General features: G+C 44.2%; 1 protein-coding gene across 1 annotated transcript in view; it reads right to left on the reverse strand.

Moving 5' to 3' along the window:
• Positions 1–446: 446 nt before the first annotated feature.
• The window catches only part of stau2 (staufen double-stranded RNA binding protein 2), a 345,477-nt gene continuing 327,895 nt past the window's right edge, over positions 447–18,028 (reverse strand). The window contains exon 15 of the mRNA XM_055634484.1: positions 447–677. Coding sequence (XP_055490459.1) covers positions 611–677 — 67 coding nt within the window. The 3' untranslated portion in view covers positions 447–610. The remainder of the gene's footprint in view (positions 678–18,028) is intronic.

Raw genomic sequence — 18,028 nt, forward strand, 5'->3', positions numbered from 1 at the left:
AATCGTACTATACCCATCCAAAGGGAACAGAGTTCTTTTCTCCACAGCTGGAAATTCAGCATTCCATTTAACTTATGCAATTTACTTCTCATGACTTCTGACAGGGATCCGTTCCCACCACTATCAACTAAGATATATGCACTTCCCCTGTACAGTACATGGCAAAACACCAGCAAATGCCTGTCAAGAAGTTCAAGGTTTCCATATTCAATTTTTCTGATCCAAATGGTGGGAAGTGATAGAACTGTTTTAAGTTATTTTGCAGCAGTGTAAATAATGACATTGCATTTGAGTTTCAAACCTTATTTCGATACAATGCAGTTGCTCAAGAAAAATCATGCATTTGTAGCTTGATCCTTTTTAAAGATTTTTTATCATTTTAATCCATGTTGCAGAAACAAAATGGAATTCATCAGTCCATATCTAAATGTGTTAATCCAACTTTAGTCTATAATGATTGAAAGGGTACTATAGGTGAGTGTGCATGAATGTTACAGGTTTAGTTTGTAGTTACTTCTGAAATAGGCAAAATTTGCCAAAATGCAATATCAAAATGAATTGATAACTGAATATTATTGGAGTTTTCTGATGTTTACTCCATTAACTGTTTTCATTTAGCACTCTGCTTGCTGGAGCTCAGTCTCGTTAGCGGCTTTCTTGATGAAGTTGGTGTGTGCCTGTAATACAAAAAGGATTGCAGAAAATCAGTTCTTTTATATTGTGTTGACCCTACTGTTGAATACAGCTTAAAATGCACAACCAACTCGCCTAGACCTTGTTTACACAATTTCATGCCCATCCCCTCATAATTTGTGAACACTTGTTACCATAGTTAAACCTTTGCACTCTTGTGGTAATTAGAAACATCAACTGAACATTAAAAAAAAGTAGAGTGGTTATACCATTTCCAAATAGATTGTAGCCATTAGTTCAGTTAACTTAACTACACTTCCCTTTCCAAAATGTTTAATGATTTTGCTTGAAGGCTCCATTTCTCTCATCCCTCCACATTTTATTATTAAAAATCTGTTTTATTTAAAATACTTATCTTGTTTGCATTCAATTTGTATCTTCCTTGGATTACATTTTCACCTTGCATTGAATTAAATTATTTAAATATAGATGAATCAATGCCACTTGGATGTTTTGCAAAATATCATTGCTATCAATAGCATAATTGTGTGGCTGTTTATTATTAGTGCTTTTGGTCCCAACTTTACTCCAGCCTACATCTTGCATACCCAAGACCAGTTGAAATGTATTGAACTGAAAACCACAGTTTGATTTTTACCCCCTCCCCCACCCGATCCTCAATATGTCAAAAAGAATTATGGTGGCAAAATTTATAGATGATTGGTAAATGCTACAAGGTTGTACAGAATTATGAACATTAATACATCTAACGTAACCACTTTGGAATCCTTTTTGTAATTCAATGTTTGATATTGCAGTGTAAGCATTGAAATACAGAAGGGTTGTCAGTACTTCCAAGATGTCTTAAAGCATTTAGTCCCTGTACCTTATGTATTGATCTCAAAACTCCTGTGTTAAACTCAACAATTCTCGGACAATGAACAAATCCAATAAAACAAACATTGCATTTTTTTCAATGAATGACTTTTCTAGTATTTCTTGAACAATGTATTACAATTAAGAACATGACACGTGTCTGCTTCATTTAGTTTAGTGATATAGCATGAAAACAGGCCCTTCGGCCCACCGTGTCCATCCGAGCCAGCGATCCCCACACATTAACACTATCCTACACTTACTAGGGATAATTTTACAATTATACCAAGCCAATTTGTCTAAAAACCTGTACATCTTTGGAGTGTGGCAAGAAGCCGGAGATCCTGGAGGAAGCCCACGCAGGTCACAGGGAGAATGTACAAACTCTGTACAGACAAGCACCCTTGGTAGGGATCAAACCCGGGTCCCTGGCACTGTAAAGGTGGAACTCTGCCGCTGTGCCACCGTGCTGTTACAACCCGTGTGAAAGGACATAACCTATTGATCTGTTTTAGGGTAATAATGACTTGATACTTTGGATTCAGAGCTGTATCATTTTGGCTGTAGGTTACTGACCCATGGTGCTCTGTAGGTATTAATACCGTGACGTCTGTGAGATTTGGATTAAAATGTAAAACAGTAAATTTGCAGATGCCACAAAAATTGATGGAGTCTCGGGCACTGAAGAAGACTGTTAAACGATACTGCAGGATATAGAATAGTTATAGATACGGACAAGGGTAGGGCAGGTGGACTTTAATCCAAGCAAGTGTGAGGTGTTGTATCAGGAAGGGTACGTGTCTGCACTGCAAAGAACCAATGTGCATCTGGGTATACAGCCTCATTACGCCAGATGCATCGAAAGGCTGCATGATATAGCTGAGCTAATGAATAGTTAGGAGCCACAGTGATTCTCTGGATGAGCTGTGCCAGACGAGTTGAGACCTTGGTGGATGGCCACAGATAGGCACTTTCAGCCATCGAAACAAGTGCTTATCAGAATAGTTGAGGGTTGCAATAACCGCAGTATTCTTGGGAAGCCTGCACTCCAGCAGTCCCATCATGACTGTGATACTTGAGCTATTGATGTACACTCCCCCAACTCCCATTCCACCACCACCACCAGTTAAGGGACACTAGTTCAAGTTTCTCTGGCACATTGTCATGTCACCTTGTGCTATCAAGTGCTGTGGGGGGGGGGAGGGGGAGGTCTCAGTTTCTTTCCCAAATTCTCTTCACTTCATTGCCAATCATTTTTTTGTTTATCCCATCCCACACACAATATTCATTTCTAAACTCAAAAGTGCTTGGTAGTCATGCAGTTGCCCTGACCTCCTTAGAAGCAACCTTTTCATTTTTTACATACGTCTTAAGTATTCTTGGCAAAGCTCTTGAAGGTGGTGGTAAGTTTTGGAACTGCAGCAAACCATTTTGGTTGAATATATTCCTACCTTGTTATGAAGAAGGGTGATAGCGTGCAACTTGGAGCTGATGTTCACAGATTCATGAGGCTCTTGACCTTGGAGGTAACGTTCATATGTTTGGGAGATGTCAAAATAACCTAGGAAAGGAAGTAGGGTACATTGTGCAGGTGGTACATGCTACAGTTATGTAATAGTTTTTGAGGAAAGAATCGATCAACTAGAATACTAGATAGTTGGGGTACCCATCACGCAGGCTGCTTTGTTCCTGTTTGATGTTTTCTGTTTGCTTCCACGAAGGAACTACTTGACAATAAATTGTTTTGGGTGAAATTTCTGTCCCTTTATCAGTATGAGAACAGTAGGTGGCATTTTCTTTCCGTGATCCACCATTTTAGAAGGAAAAATGCACTTGTGTTCATTGGACAACATTCTTGAGAAAATCATGACTGAGCAAGAATCCTTTAGCTAAATCTGGTAGAAAATATTTTGGAGTCTTTATAATGTGTAGTATGTTTTTTGTATAGCCTACAGATGTTGTAGTTCACTTGTATGCCAAGATAAACCATTTCACATTGCCCAAAACCCTTGTTTCTCTTTAATGTCCCATTATTTTCCTGCATTATTTTATTACCCTTGCTGGAGTTAGAAGGTGTGTGTGTATAACTATCAGCACCTTTCCGTCATTACACGAGGAGTGATATTTTCCTTATAAAAATTTATCCACAATGGTTTGGAAGATAATAGGAACACCTGAACATCTTATGGGATTTGGCGTAAGTATAGACCACCCTCTGCAAATGAATGGTGAAATAGTGCTGACTAGCCGTATAAATGATTGTCTCATGCTTTTTTCAACTGTTTAATTTTGTACTCATTTTGCTTCAGCCAACTTGGCATAATTGATTTCTAATGCCTGGAATGAATTTTAAACGTCAACAAGCAGTTAAGTATGATCTTATAATTGCTTCAATAGCACGAGTGCGTTTTATTGGAACTATCAGAACCAATGAGGCCCAATCCTAATGATGCTGTGCTGGGGAACCAAATACAATCCATCGTTTGCCTCCTTGCCTTATACTTGCTGGAGCTGCTTTTCAAGTACAATCCCGTTCAACTTGAATTACTGACCTCTAAGGGAGAGGATGTGGTTTGGATGCGTTTTTCCTTGGTCATTTTAATTTTTTTTAATTAAAAAAATTGGAATTCTATAAATAAATGCTTGATTTCAAATATGTCTGTAGTTCAGGAACCTCAGTCTGAAGCTTGGTTGTCATTTGCAAACTCAGCAGTGTAGTTGTGAAATATTCAGCTAATTTGTGTCAGTGAGATTGCTGACAGTTCAATATGTGAGGAGGGGGAGGGAGAGTCACAAAGATAGCGCATGAAATGGGGCAATCCTGGTCAATATTTTGATTCTGCAATATGTAATGTCACACATTGGCTGTGGTACGGAGCTTTTGCATTTTTCAGCTTGAAATTGTGCAATATGGTGCATACAGTAGCGATTCTTTTAACTTGCACTTGAATGCAATATATATGCTTTAAATTGGATTAGCTATGAATAAGGTTAGAGTAAATTACATTCCACAGCCTTACACCTGGCCCCCTATTCTACCCTGATCGTAGCTGCTTACCTGCTATGGTTCCCAGTGCTGAACACTCCCATTGTCCCAGCTTTGACTGCACACCTAGTACTATTCCAGACCTTGACTCTGGATGCCTTGCTCCTTGCCCCTCTGCACTGACAATATATCTGGCCCTCACATAAAGCCCCATATCTGACCCCCTGGACTTAACCTATTACATTCAAGTCCACAGGTGCTCATCTAATCCAGTAATCTTTTATGGGGCACTTCACAGACCAAATTATCTATAACAAAATTTGCTACATCCATTGGCTTCCTTGTTATCGAACATGCTAGTTACTTTGTCAAAGAAGTCATCAATTGGTTGAACACAATTTCTCATCCATAAAATTATACTCACTCAGCTGTATAAATATTCTGTTACCATTTCTTTCATTTTCCTAACAAACTGTCCTGAAGTCATTTGCACCCCCAATATTTTCAGTATTTTGCTGTCTTCCTCTCAGCTGGGACTTTTCCGAAATGCAAAGTCCAATAACTATATATTTAAGCAATATTATTCTATTAAATGTGATCTTGAAAGTACATCATATTTTCTGTGGTATTCATAACACAACAATAATAAAAAGATCTTTGTTTTGATTGCACCTACCAACATGCATACATTATTATATTACAGTTAATATGTACCAAGGGCAATTTTTTGTTCCAATGCTTTTACATTGAAATTATTGAAATCCAAGTGAAGTTTAAATGTCATCATAAAAGTTAAAGCTCCGTAATGGATGATATTCATTATCGTTGGTTGGGGTCAGTACCAGTACAATTACTATATTAAACTTTGAATCTTCAGATGTCCTGGTTCAAGCCAAAACTAAAGACAAATAATAATCTCCTCACACATTCCCCCTGCAAGTATCTCTGTCACTCCTTTAAAATATTCCCCTTCTTTGAACAAGCTCTTAAATATCTCATCCGAATCAGTTTCCATCTGACTACGCTCTTTGAGGAGGTTCATCTACATGTTCAATTAATAAAACAACGCGATTGGGGACATTTCTATTCAAATAGTCAGTGAGGTAAACAAACATAATAGTTGAGTGGCAAATGACAATAATGCTACCTTCCCAATATTTAACTGAAGGAAATAATGAGTTATCGTGGCTGTATGTTGTGACAGACAGCCTGACACCTTGCATGTCATTTTAATATTACACTTATCCCATCCCCCTGGATATTCCGGATTAATAAATTAAGGTTTTATCAACTAATTACAAATCAGGCTAATTACAAATCAATAACATTAGCCAACTCCGAAACATGAAGCGCTGAGCAATGGGATCCAGACATCATGGACAACTGGCCTCAGTTCCCCGCTCACATCTGGCAGTGTTCTCCGTCTGAACCAGGGGCCGCAGAGCGTTTTTGAAAGTGAGGAGGCTGAGCGACCACTGGCCTTGGGGGTACCCGGTGAGTGAGTGGAGCAACCGAGTGGGGAGAGGGTGTGCAAGTGGGGTGTCCCCCCTCCCAGGGTAGGGACTTTTTGAAATTTGGTCTATTAAAATCATGTTTTAGTGCATTGTAGAAGTATGATTTCAATGTATTTTGTATGAATAATTTTGAAAAGGTAACTTTTTAAGTCGTGACTTTTTCCACACAAAGGGTGGTGGGTGTATGGAACAAGCTGCCAGAGGAGGTAGTTGAGGCAGGGACCATCCCAACATTTAAGAAATAGTTAGACTGATACATGGATAGGGCAGGTTTGGAGATATGGACCAAAAGCAGGTAGCGTAGCTGGGGCATGTTGGCGGGTGTGGGCAAGTTGCGCCGAATGGCCTGTTTTCACACTGTATCTCTCCACCATGCATGAATGCTTAAATCGATTGAGTTTTATTGCCATATACTCAAGCATAGAAACATAGAAAATAGGTGCAGGAATAGGCCATTCGGCCCTTCGAGCCAGCACTGCCATGCAATATGATCATGGCTATTCATCTAAAATCAGTACCTCTTTCCAGGTTTTTTTCCCGTATCCCTTGATTTCATTAGCCCCAAGAACTAAATGTAACTCTCTCTTGAAAACATCCAGTAAATTGGCCTACACTGCCTTCTGTGGCAGAGAATTCCACAGATTCACAACTCTCTGCGTGAAGAAAGTTTGTCCTCATCTCATTCCTAACTGACCTACCCTTTATTCTTAAACTGTGACCCATGGTTCTGAACTCCCCCAACGTTGGAAACATTTTGCCTGCAGTTACAGTAAATGAAAATCTAGCAGGAAAGCAGGATGCTTTCTCCAATCACTCCCATTAGAAGTCCACTATCTTCCACCGTTTCTACCCAGTGCTTGGTACTTACTTCCAGCAGCCATTGGTTGTCCTCCAGGAACCGCAGCCTGATCCATGCCGGTCACCTGGGCGAATTTTGCATATTGCTACAAATACATCGATAGATGCTCCTGAACACATCATCAGTGATGTAACCTGGGGTCATTGGGTGTTTCGGGTCTTTCAACATCAGACGCCCTCACCAAGGCGACCCAGCCATGGTTGATCAGACCACGACTTGTGTTCAGGTGGCATTCGCTCCTCCCCATGGACCTCCTCTCCTGATCCAGAGCCATCTCGAGGCCTTCTCCACTACCTCTGTGGTGTTCTTGATGGCCTTTCTCCTCGCCACTCTGTTTATGCCCAGTACACTCAAGACTCGATGGGCATACACCTTGCCTTCCTGCCCTGCTTGCGGCAGTCTATGACCAGCTCTTCATACTTGGCCAACTTCCTCCAGACGGTCCTCCCACGGCACTGTCAGTTCCAACAAGATGATGTTTTTGGTCGCCTCTGAGACCAGGAGGATATCTGGCCTCAGGGTGGTCATGGCAATGTGCCTTGGGAACTTCAGCTGTTTCACCAGCTCTACGGAAAGCTGCCAGTCCTGCACAGTTGCCAGGATTCCTGACGGATTCCTGGCTGCTGTGGTTCTTGGCAGCTGCACTCCGGCCTTCACGAAGGTGATCATCTGGGTGGTGGGGCTCGTCTGCAGCTGCTGATCCCCATGCTGATGGCTTCTGCAATGGTTTGAGAACCTGGTCGTGACGCCATGTGTACCAGCCCTGCCCAAGAGCCTTTGGGCAACAGCTCAGGATGTGCTCCAACGTTCCCTTGCCTGAGCATCGCGGGCAATCTGGAGATTCCGCTTTGCCCCAGATGAAGAGGTTCGATGGGCTGGGCAGGACATCATACACTGCCTGGACCAGGAACTTGATGGGCTGTGGTTCAGCCTGCCAGAGCTCAGTCCATGTGACTTTTCGGTCCATGGCCTGCTCCCACCTTGTCCAGGCTCCCTGCTGCCTCAATCCAACTGCTCTGGTAGACCTCTCCTCCTCCACCACTGCCCTCACTTCCTCCTGGACCAGCCTGCGCCTCTCCTTCCCCTTGGCCTTGTCAAACTGGGGAGATGGGAAGATTCCCAGGCCAGCTCTTCCCCGAGTCACTGCTCCCACCAGGACTCTGTGGCGTATCCGAGACTCTGCTTGCAGCACGGCTTCGCCGGCACTACATTTACTCCCAGTTTTCGCCTCCACCCCTGCCTGAGCCACGTTGGGGTCGCTGGAGTCCCTGTACAGCATCACCTCACTGGCCTGAGTCACCTTAAACTCCTCCTCCAGGGACTTCAGGGGCAGCTGGAGCTTGGTGTTATTTCCGTAAAGGGCGATGCTGCTAAGGCTCCTGGGCAGTCCCAGCCACCTCCTGAGAAAGCTGCTGACTTTCCTCTCCAATCTCTCTACGATGGATATTGGGACTTCGTAGACAAGCAGTGGCCAGAGTATCCTTGGCAGGATACCATGCTGGTAAATCCATGCCTTGAACTTGCCGGGAAGCCCCGACCGGTCCACTGCTCTCAACCAGCTCTCCAGCTCCTGACAGGTTGCCTGGACAGATGCTGTATCCTTCAGGCTGCTGTTAAACACCTTGCCAAGACTCTTCACTGGCCTTTTGGAGACAGTTGGGATTGGTGTCCCTTCGATGTTGAAGCGGAACCTGTCCATGACTTTGCCCTTCTTCAGCACCAGTGACCTTGATTTTCCTGGCTTACATAGGAACATAGAAATTAGGTGCAGGAGTAGGCCATTCGGCCCTTCGAGCCTGCACCGCCATTCAATATGATCATGGCTGATCATCCAACTCAGTGTCCCGTACCTGCCTTCTCTCCATACCCTCTGATCCCCTTAGCCACAAGGGCCACATCTAACTCCCTCTTAAATATAGCCAATGAACTGGCCTCAACTACCCTCTGGGGCAGAGAGTTCCAGAGATTCACCACTCTCTGTGTGGAAAAAAGTTCTTCTCATCTCGGTTTTAAAGGATTTCCCCCTTATCCTTAAGCTGTGACCCCTTGTCCTGGACTTCCCTAACAATCGGGAACAATCTTCCTGCATCTAGACTGTCCAACCCCTTAAGAATTTTGTAAGTTTCTATAAGATCCCCTCTCAATCTCCTAAATCCTAGAGAGTATAAACCAAGTCTATCCAGTCTTTCTTCATAAGACAGTCCTGACATCCCAGGAATCAGTCTGGTGAACCTTCTCTGCACTCCCTCTATGGCAATAATGTCCTTCCTCAGATTTGGAGACCAAAACTGCACGCAATAGTCCAGGTGTGGTCTCACCAAGACCCTGTACAACTGCAGAAGAACCTCCCTGCTCCTAAACTCAAATCCTTTTGCTATGAAAGCTAACATACCATTCGCTTTCTTCACTGCCTGCTGCACCTGCTTTCAATGACTGGTGTACCATGACACCCAGGTCTTGCTGCATCTCCCCATTTCCTAATCAGCCACCATTTAGATAATAGTCTGCTTTCCTGTTTTTGCCACCAAAATGGATAACCTCACATTTATCCACATTATGCTGCATCTGCCAAACATTTGCCCACTCACCCAGCCTATCCAAGTCACCTTGCAGTCTCCTAGCATCCTCCTCACAGCTAACACTGCCCCCCAGCTTAGTGTCATCTGCAAACTTGGAGATATTGCCTTCAATTCCCTCATCCAGATCATTAATATATATTGTAAATAACTGCGGTCCCAGCACTGAGCCTTGCGGTACCCCACCAGTCACTGCCTGTCATTGTGAAAAGGACCAGTTTACTCCTACTCTTTGCTTCCTGTTTGCCAGCCAGTTCTCTATCCACATCAATACTGAACCCCCAATGCCGTGTGCTTTAAGTTTGTATACTAATCTCTTATGTGGGACCTTGTCGAAAGCCTTCTGGAAGTCCAGAAACACCACATCCACTGGTTCTCCCCTATCCACGCTACTAGTTACATCCTCGAAAAATTCTATAAGATTCGTCAGACATGATTTACCTTTCGTAAATCCATGCTGTCTTTGTCCAATGATTTCACCACTTTCCAAATGTGTTGCTATCCCATCTTTAATAACTGACTCTAGCAGTTTCCCCACTACCGATGTTAAACTAACTGGTCTGTAATTCCCCATTTTCTCTCTCCCTCCCTTCTTAAAAAGTGGGGTTACGTTTGCTACCCACCAATCCTCAGGAACTACTCCAGAATCTAAAGAGTTTTGAAAGATTATTACTAATGCATCCACTATTTCTGGAGCTACTTCCTTAAGTGCTCTGGGATGCAGCCTATCTGGCCCTGGGGATTTATCGGCCTTTAAACCATTCAATTTACCCAACACCACTTCCCGACTAACCTGGATTTCACTCAATTCCTCCAACTCCTTTGACCCGCGGTCCCCTGCTATTTCCGGCAGATAATTTATGTCTTCCTTAGTGAAGACGGAACCAAAGTAGTTATTCAATTGGTCCGCTATATCCTTGTTTCCCATGATCAAGTCACCTGTTTCTGACTGCAAGGGACCTACATTTGTTTTAACTAATCTCTTTCTTTTCACATATCTGTAAAAACCTTTGCAGTCAGTTTTTATGTTCCCTGCCAGTTTTCTTTCATAATCTATTTTTCCTTTCCTAATTAAGCCCTTTGTCCTCCTCTGCTGGTCTCTGAATTTCTCCCAGTCCTCTGGTATGCTGCTTTTTCTGGCTAATTTGTACGCATCATCCTTCGCTTTGATACTATCCCTGATTTCCTTTGTTATCCACGGATGCACTACCTTCCCTGATTTATTCTTTTGCCAAACTGGGATGAACAATTTTTGTAGTTCATCCATGCAGTCTTTAAATGTCTTCCATTGCATATCCACCGTCAACCCTTTTAGAATTAATTGCCAGTCAATCTTGGCCAATTCACGTATCATACCCTCAAAGTTACCTTTCTTAAGTTCAGAACCATTGTTTCTGAATTAACAATGTCACTCTCCATCCTAATGAAGAACTCAACCATATTATGGTCACTCTTGCCCAAGGGGGCACGTACAACAAGGCTCATCCTTGCCCATCCAATCAGCTTCTCCAACCCCTGCAGGATCCACCTGCCTCCTGGCACTGACTCAGTGGTGACAGTCAGGTCCATGAAGGCTCTGATTGGTGGTTGGCGCATTCCTGACTTGGTCCGAGGGCCCCGGCACTCTGGCTCAGCAGACTTGACGATCATGTTCATCGCCAAGGCAAAAAGGATCACAGAGATGGTACAGCCTGTGATGATCCCAACCTCCAGTCTGTGCCACTCTGATGTTACTGACCCTGATGAGACTCTGATGCTGAACTGGTTGTAATAGTCCAGGATGAGATCTGCCACTTGGCCCGGCACATGATGCTTGGCCATGACTGTCTGGATCAGCTTGTGCGGGATGGAGCCGTAGGCGTTGGCCAGGTCAAGCCAGAGCACTGTCAGGTCTCCCTTGTCCTCCCTGGCTTCTCTGATGAGCTGGGTCACCACTCCCGTGTGCTCTAGACACCCCGGCACTCCAGACAAGCCTCCCTTTAGCACTGAGCTGTCGATGTAGCCATTGCTGGAGAGGAAGTTGGTCAGCCGCCTCGCCACTATGCTGAAGAAAATCTTGCCTTCAACGCTTAGCAAGGAGATGATTCTGAACTGATCGATCTTCTTGGAATCTTCCTCCTTTGGGATCCAGACTCCTTCAGCGAATCGCCACTGCTGCGCCACTTTTCCTCTCCTCCAGATGACTTTCAGGATCTTCCACAGCCGTTTCAGTAACAAGGGGCAGTTCTTGTAGACCCTGTAGGGGACTCCGCTCGGGCCAGGGGCTGAGCCAGATCTTGCTCTCTTCACAACGTCCTGGACCTCTTTCAGGAGTGGCTCTCTACTATCAAACTCCTTGATGGGTGGAGGTGGTTTTATCAGGATGTTGCACTGGCCCAGCTCCTGCTGCCTGACTGGGGTCACTGTAGGTCATCTGGATGTGCCGGTCGATCTCCTCCTTCGAGCAAGCCAAACTCCCACTGCGCTTCTGCCCGAGTAGTTGTTTGGTGAAGTCGAAGGGGTTGGCTATGAAGGATGCTCGCTTCCTGGCTCTTTCCTTCCGGCGTCTTCGGTGCCACTCAGCTCTACGGAGGGTCATCAGCTTCTTCCTCAGGATGGTTTTGCAGCTCAGCCAAGGGGGGACGTTGCTCTTTGGTGGCCTCTTTACACTGCTTCTTGAGGGACTTCAGCTCCTGCCGGATCTTGTGGATCTTTGTTGCTCGTTGGTTCATGGTGAAAGGTGTTCTGGCCGGCTTCTTCTCCACTTCTCCAAACATTTCCACTGCTAGGCTGATGATGATTGTTGTCATCGACCGCAGCCTTCGGTCCACGTCTCCCTTCGCAGTTGCTTCTAGCACCTTGTCGACGTCCTCGTCGAACTGATGCCAGACTGCCGTCTTGCAGGCCTGAGGCCATTTGACTCAAACCTTCTCCGGAGAACTGTTCCAAGGGACTAGTTGTGTCACTTGGAGGCTTCGGGCTCTATGGGGTGATTCTGGGCCCGGCTCCTCCTGCGTCTCACCAGGTAAAATACCTGTGTGTAAAATACAGAGATTTTCACGGCAGCGGCGCTACTCTTCTAACGCCTCCGACGGCCCGGGACTCTTGCACTGAGGCTGCTCCATGGCCGGAGCTGCAGCGAGCGACTCGTCAGCCCCGCAAACACTTGCCAGCCCCGCTCCCCGCATCTGTTCCCGCCCTCTGCTTCAGCCCCGGCTCTCCAACACCCGTGGCCCGTGCAGTTTATATGAGTTTTGAAATTTTCATTGATCACAGAATTTCTCACGACAGAGCATGAGAAATATGTGATCAGCGTGAGAGCGTGAGAATTTGCCCCAATGCGTGATTCTCACGTTCAAAGCGTGAGAGTTAGAAACATAGAAACATAGAGATTAGGTGCAGGAGTAATCCATTCGGCCCCTCGAGCCTGCACCGCCATTCAATATGATCATGGCTGATCATCCAACTCAGTATCCCGTACCTGCCTTCTGTCCATACCCTCTGATCCCCTTAGCCACAAGGGCCACATCTAACTCCCTCTTAAATATAGCCAATGAACTGGCCTCGACTACCCTCTGTGGCAGAGAGTTCCAGAGATTCACCACTCTTTGTGTGAAAAAAAAAAAAAAAAGTTGGCAGCCCTGCCGGCAGTCATATACAACAGATAATCCTTCGACATTTTCGCCACCTCCAACGGGATCCCACCACTGGCCACATCTTCCCATCTCCTTCCCTTTCAGCTTTCCGCAGAGACCGCTCCCTCTGTAATTCCCTGGTCACTTTGTCCCTTCCCACCCAAACTACCCCCTCCCATGGTACTTTTCCTTGCAACCGCAGGAAATGCTACACTTGTCGCTTTACCTCCCTCCTCGACTCCATTCAAGGACCCAAGCAGTCTTTCCAGGTCGAGGCAGAGGTTCACCTGCACCTCCTCCAACCGCATCTATTGCATCCACTGTTCTAGGTGTCAACTGCTCTACATCGGTGAGACCAAGCGCAGGCTTGGCGATCGCTTCGCCCAACACCTCCGTTCAGTTCGCATTTAGCAACCTGATCTCCCGGTGACTCAGCACTTAAACTCCCTCTCCCATTCCGAATCCGATCTTTCTGTCCTGGACCTCCTCAATGGCCAGAGTGGGTCCTACCGCAAATTGGAGGAGCAGCACCTCATATTTCGCTTGGGTAGTTTACACCCCAGCGGTATGAACATTGACCTCCAATATCAGGTAGTCCTTGCTATCTCCCTCCTTCCCCTCCCCTTCCCAGCTCTCTCATAGCTTATTATCTCCGTCTCTTCCTTTCTTTTTCCGCCCCCTCCCCACATTAGTCTGAAGAAGGGTCTCGACCCGAAACGTCGCCTATTCCTTCGTTCCATAGATGCTGACTCAACGGCTGAGTTTCTCCAGCATTTTTGTCTGCCTTTTATTTTCACCTCATTATTTTATCCTCACTAATAGCATTCCACACAGCAAATGGAAGATTATCAAAACAGAGTTACTTTCTCAGTTTTCTATAAACATAAGAAACCACCCTAATACAAAGGTCACACAACCATCACAACACAAATACATTTAAACAGCACAAACCAGATCACAGACTATTATCTAGCCTTGGTGCCCACGACCCAATATAGCCAACCATGAATCACCTTTATTGCACATCCGAGCTCAAAAATGTGCCATAAAGAAAGGACACATGATGCTCATGTCTTGAGAAGAACCCCATCAATAACCTATACTCTAAACACCAAACTAAACCAAATACAACTTCTGACTGAGTTACAGCCGCTTCAAAGCAAACAAAGCTATGCCTATTCACATCAACATCTCCATGTAATAATAAGCCATCTGTTCTCCTATGTATGTGTGTTCTTTATTTCTTTGTGGGAAAACCTCAAAAGTTCTTCTCTTGTAACTTAACATAATTTCCTCACACAGAAGTTATCATTTGAGCAATTCTATTGTATAATATTTCCTCAGATCCAGACCGCAACGGCTGTGAACCCCAGGCCGAGACCGGCGATCGTTTGCCTGCTTCTGTTGCTGTTGGAGGTGAGGCGTTGTGTCGCGCCAAGGTCTTGGGCCTGTCCTACTTTGGCCGGCAGTTCCGCCTCAGGCCATTGGCGCGCGAAGATTTTGTTCACTACAAAAATTTTGGAGCCCCGCGCGATGCCGCGCACAACTACATACCCCTCCGCGTTTCTAAGTGGGAACGGCCCCGCACGGCCATACGATGTCCGTGCGCTTCAACGCGACCACAAGGTTGCGGAATTTGCGTGCCAAGGACACGTAAGTGGGACAGGCTCTTTAGGTATCACAGTGCAATACTTACAGTACAGAACCTCTGACTGGATTGGGCTACTACCTAGCAATCTTTGAAAGGAACTATTCCCCTTCCATGTAGTTTTTAATCACAACATGTTGCCAATTTGTGCAGTAATGACTAATGCAAACACTTGCCAGTTAACAGAGCAGTAATGGCTCATTGCAATGGGTCATTAGCAAGACTGAACACTTAACATTTAAACTATGTGAATGTTATTCTTGCAAGCACTTATTCTAAGCTGATTTTACTGGCACTATTGCATAATGGGTAAACTCATGCCTCTCTCATCCCTGAAGAATACAGAATATGCACATACTGCAACCTGTATTCCAGTGGCAGAGTCTAGACAACAGCTGGGTCATGGTTGGTTTGGTGAGGAGGAACAAGCCATGAATTGCTTTTCACTGGCAAATTTGGCTAAAATCTTGCAACTAAAATGTAAAACTTTACATCATTATTTAAAAAATTACTTTTAGTTGGTATTACCTAAATCTTTTGCTTTTGCTTCCCATTTACATTAACATGGACTCTGGTATTTGACTCGGTCTGACATTGGTAAATGGGCTCAACAGTGGCGCTACCTATTGAGCTAATTACAGCAGAAGTCTCTCTACTGCAGATGACCATACAGCCAGGATATGGGTCGACAGATGAGGGAGATAGCAGCTTCTATCATGTCCAACAAGAGATGAGAGATCGGAGGCTCTTCACAGTCCGTGAACACATGGGGCATGGGCTGGAAACCTCCAGCAACATTGCATACTTGCAATGCAAGTAGAGTTTATTTGTCATATGCATAACTACAATGAAAATCTTGCTTGTGGCAGTGTCACGGGCATGTAGTCTCAAACGATGCACAAGAACAAATTCTATATAAATTGCACACAAATGCAGGGAAAAAAAGACACAATAATCCAAGACACAATTAGAAAACAAGTCCACTGTGTTCCACTGCTGAGCTAAGATTGAGATCAGGGTGCAGCCTTGAGCTCCTCGTTTCAGTGTAGAGCAGCTTGATCTATCGTCTCCAACAACATCCCTTCCGAGCAGTGATTCCAATTCTCGATACTGGGGTGCTGCCAATAGTGCATCTCCCTCTCTTTCCCCCTCCCCTCCCAACCTTTTGAGCTCTGATTATATTAATCCTTTTCTTATGGGAATGCATTCCATCCAGAGTGCTAATGAGAGCACTGGTATAATTCTTTGGAGGAGTAGAAAAATAAACTTTAAATTAGATTAGGTTTATTTTGTTATTATCCTTGCATAGGAGCAGACAATAAAAATCCTGTTATAAAGTGCACTTTATAGCCAAATACATAAAAATATATATTTGACAACAACAGTAACCACAGCAGCCATTTTACTCCGTGCAAATCCCCAGATCAAACAAGATGATACGGTAAATGCTGAATTTATGTCTTCCTGCTGTTAACTATCTATGCCAACATAGTTGGTCCTGAGATAACGTTTGCAGCGCTTTGCTGACACTTCTGCAGGTTAAAGGCATTATTTCATAAATTGTGTTTTTAAGAACAGGTAGATGAAGTTTAATGTCTCAACTAACAGAAAGCACATTTGACAATGAAGCATGCTGTTAGTATTACTACTCTTTGTTAAGAATATACAAAGAATAGATTGGTTAACCAACCCTAAACAATTCTCACTTTTCCTAGATTTACTGGACTCCTCTTACCCTCTAGAAAAGTAAAGTAAGGAGTGCAAGGTGATGGTGGCTCCCATCTTGCCATTGATCAGATCTTTTAACTTTCTGCATCAGAGGTCATCCAGGTCTTCAACTCAAGAAATGAAATTATCTATTTTGATTTCAGTACGAATTCTGGGAGTTGCCAACAAGGCTTCCATCCACAATCCAGAGCTTTTTATCAACTGCAACAGTTTCCACTTCCTCAATGTTCAGTCAATTGTTAATCAGGAGAAACAATTCTCAATGATCAATATAATGTTTGCTGGCAGCACCCCATGATTGATTATCTTGAGGGTCTTCATACTGCTGAGATTTTCTGTCTGGCAGGATACATCCTGGGTACATTTGGTATCCATGGTGATGTCATCAATCTAGGCTTGAATCACGGAGATACCAGTATCATTGTGAAAATCTCATTGGTCTCCTCAAGATGAGATTCCATTGCTGCCTCTTGAAGTGTGTGTTCAGCAGGTGCAGAGACGTCACAGTGCTGTGGTGCAGACTGCAGCCAGTCCCGGTATCAGAGGAAGATCGGAAAGGAGAGCATGAATCCTAATGGCCAGGTTGATAAGCCTGAAGATCTGCTGCAGGATGCTCGAAGGCAACCATGAAATGTTCCATTCAAAATCAATGTCTTCCTCTTCTACTGGGTGGAAAAGGGAAGGATAATCTGCATGTTATAAGGGATTTCCTCATAAAGAGATGCTTTCAAAGGAGGACGGAACATGCTTTTGCACTGCAAGCAATAAACCCCCTCCATAACCCAGTCCTCCTTACCCATAAAGGACAGTAGTCATCAGCCAGAGTGGCCAAAATGCACACCATTCCACCACATATCATAATCACATCAATGAATGAAACCCTTATCTTGTTACTGAAATGGCCTGATACATTCATCTTGGTTTAGTGTAGGAAGGAACTGCTGAGGCTGGTTTACACAGTAGACACAAAATGCTGGAGTAACTCAGCGGGACAGGCAACATCTATAGATTGAAGGAATGGGTGACGTTTCGGGTGGATACTCTTCTTCAGACTCCTTTGTTTCTTCAGTCTTCAGTTACTCCAGTATTTTGTGTCTAATATTGGTTTAGTGTCTGTATATCCTGATGAGTGGTTCTGTGCTCAGAAGATTATAACTTTTGACTCTTCTTCAGAGCAGCTCCATTTCAGGTTTAAACCAAGATGATGGTCTTGATGATGATGACATTCCAGTATTGTAGCCAAAGCAGCAGAAAATAGCGTGACTTGCAATGGATCGTTAGGTCGGCAAGAATCACATCGGGAGATGTATTACTTGGCTAACATTTCAAGACAAAGAAGTCCACACTCAATTCATCAATGAAAATCAAGGGAGTTCAATTTCACATCGTCAGAATAGTGGTGTAAATTGGAGCACAATTTCAAGGTACACTACAGAGAGAATTTATTTGGGGTAGAAGCAACATATTTCACTTATCTCACAATAACTGGCTGTGGGTGTTGGCGTGTCACACTTTCTATACAAATGATTATTTTTTGAGTAACTCTTTCTCATTTGTTCCTAATATTTTTCAATCCTGAGCGATGACATTTCTA

Source organism: Leucoraja erinacea, chromosome 4 (genome assembly GCF_028641065.1).
Source record: "Leucoraja erinacea ecotype New England chromosome 4, Leri_hhj_1, whole genome shotgun sequence".
In the NCBI taxonomy this organism is placed as follows: domain Eukaryota; kingdom Metazoa; phylum Chordata; class Chondrichthyes; order Rajiformes; family Rajidae; genus Leucoraja; species Leucoraja erinaceus.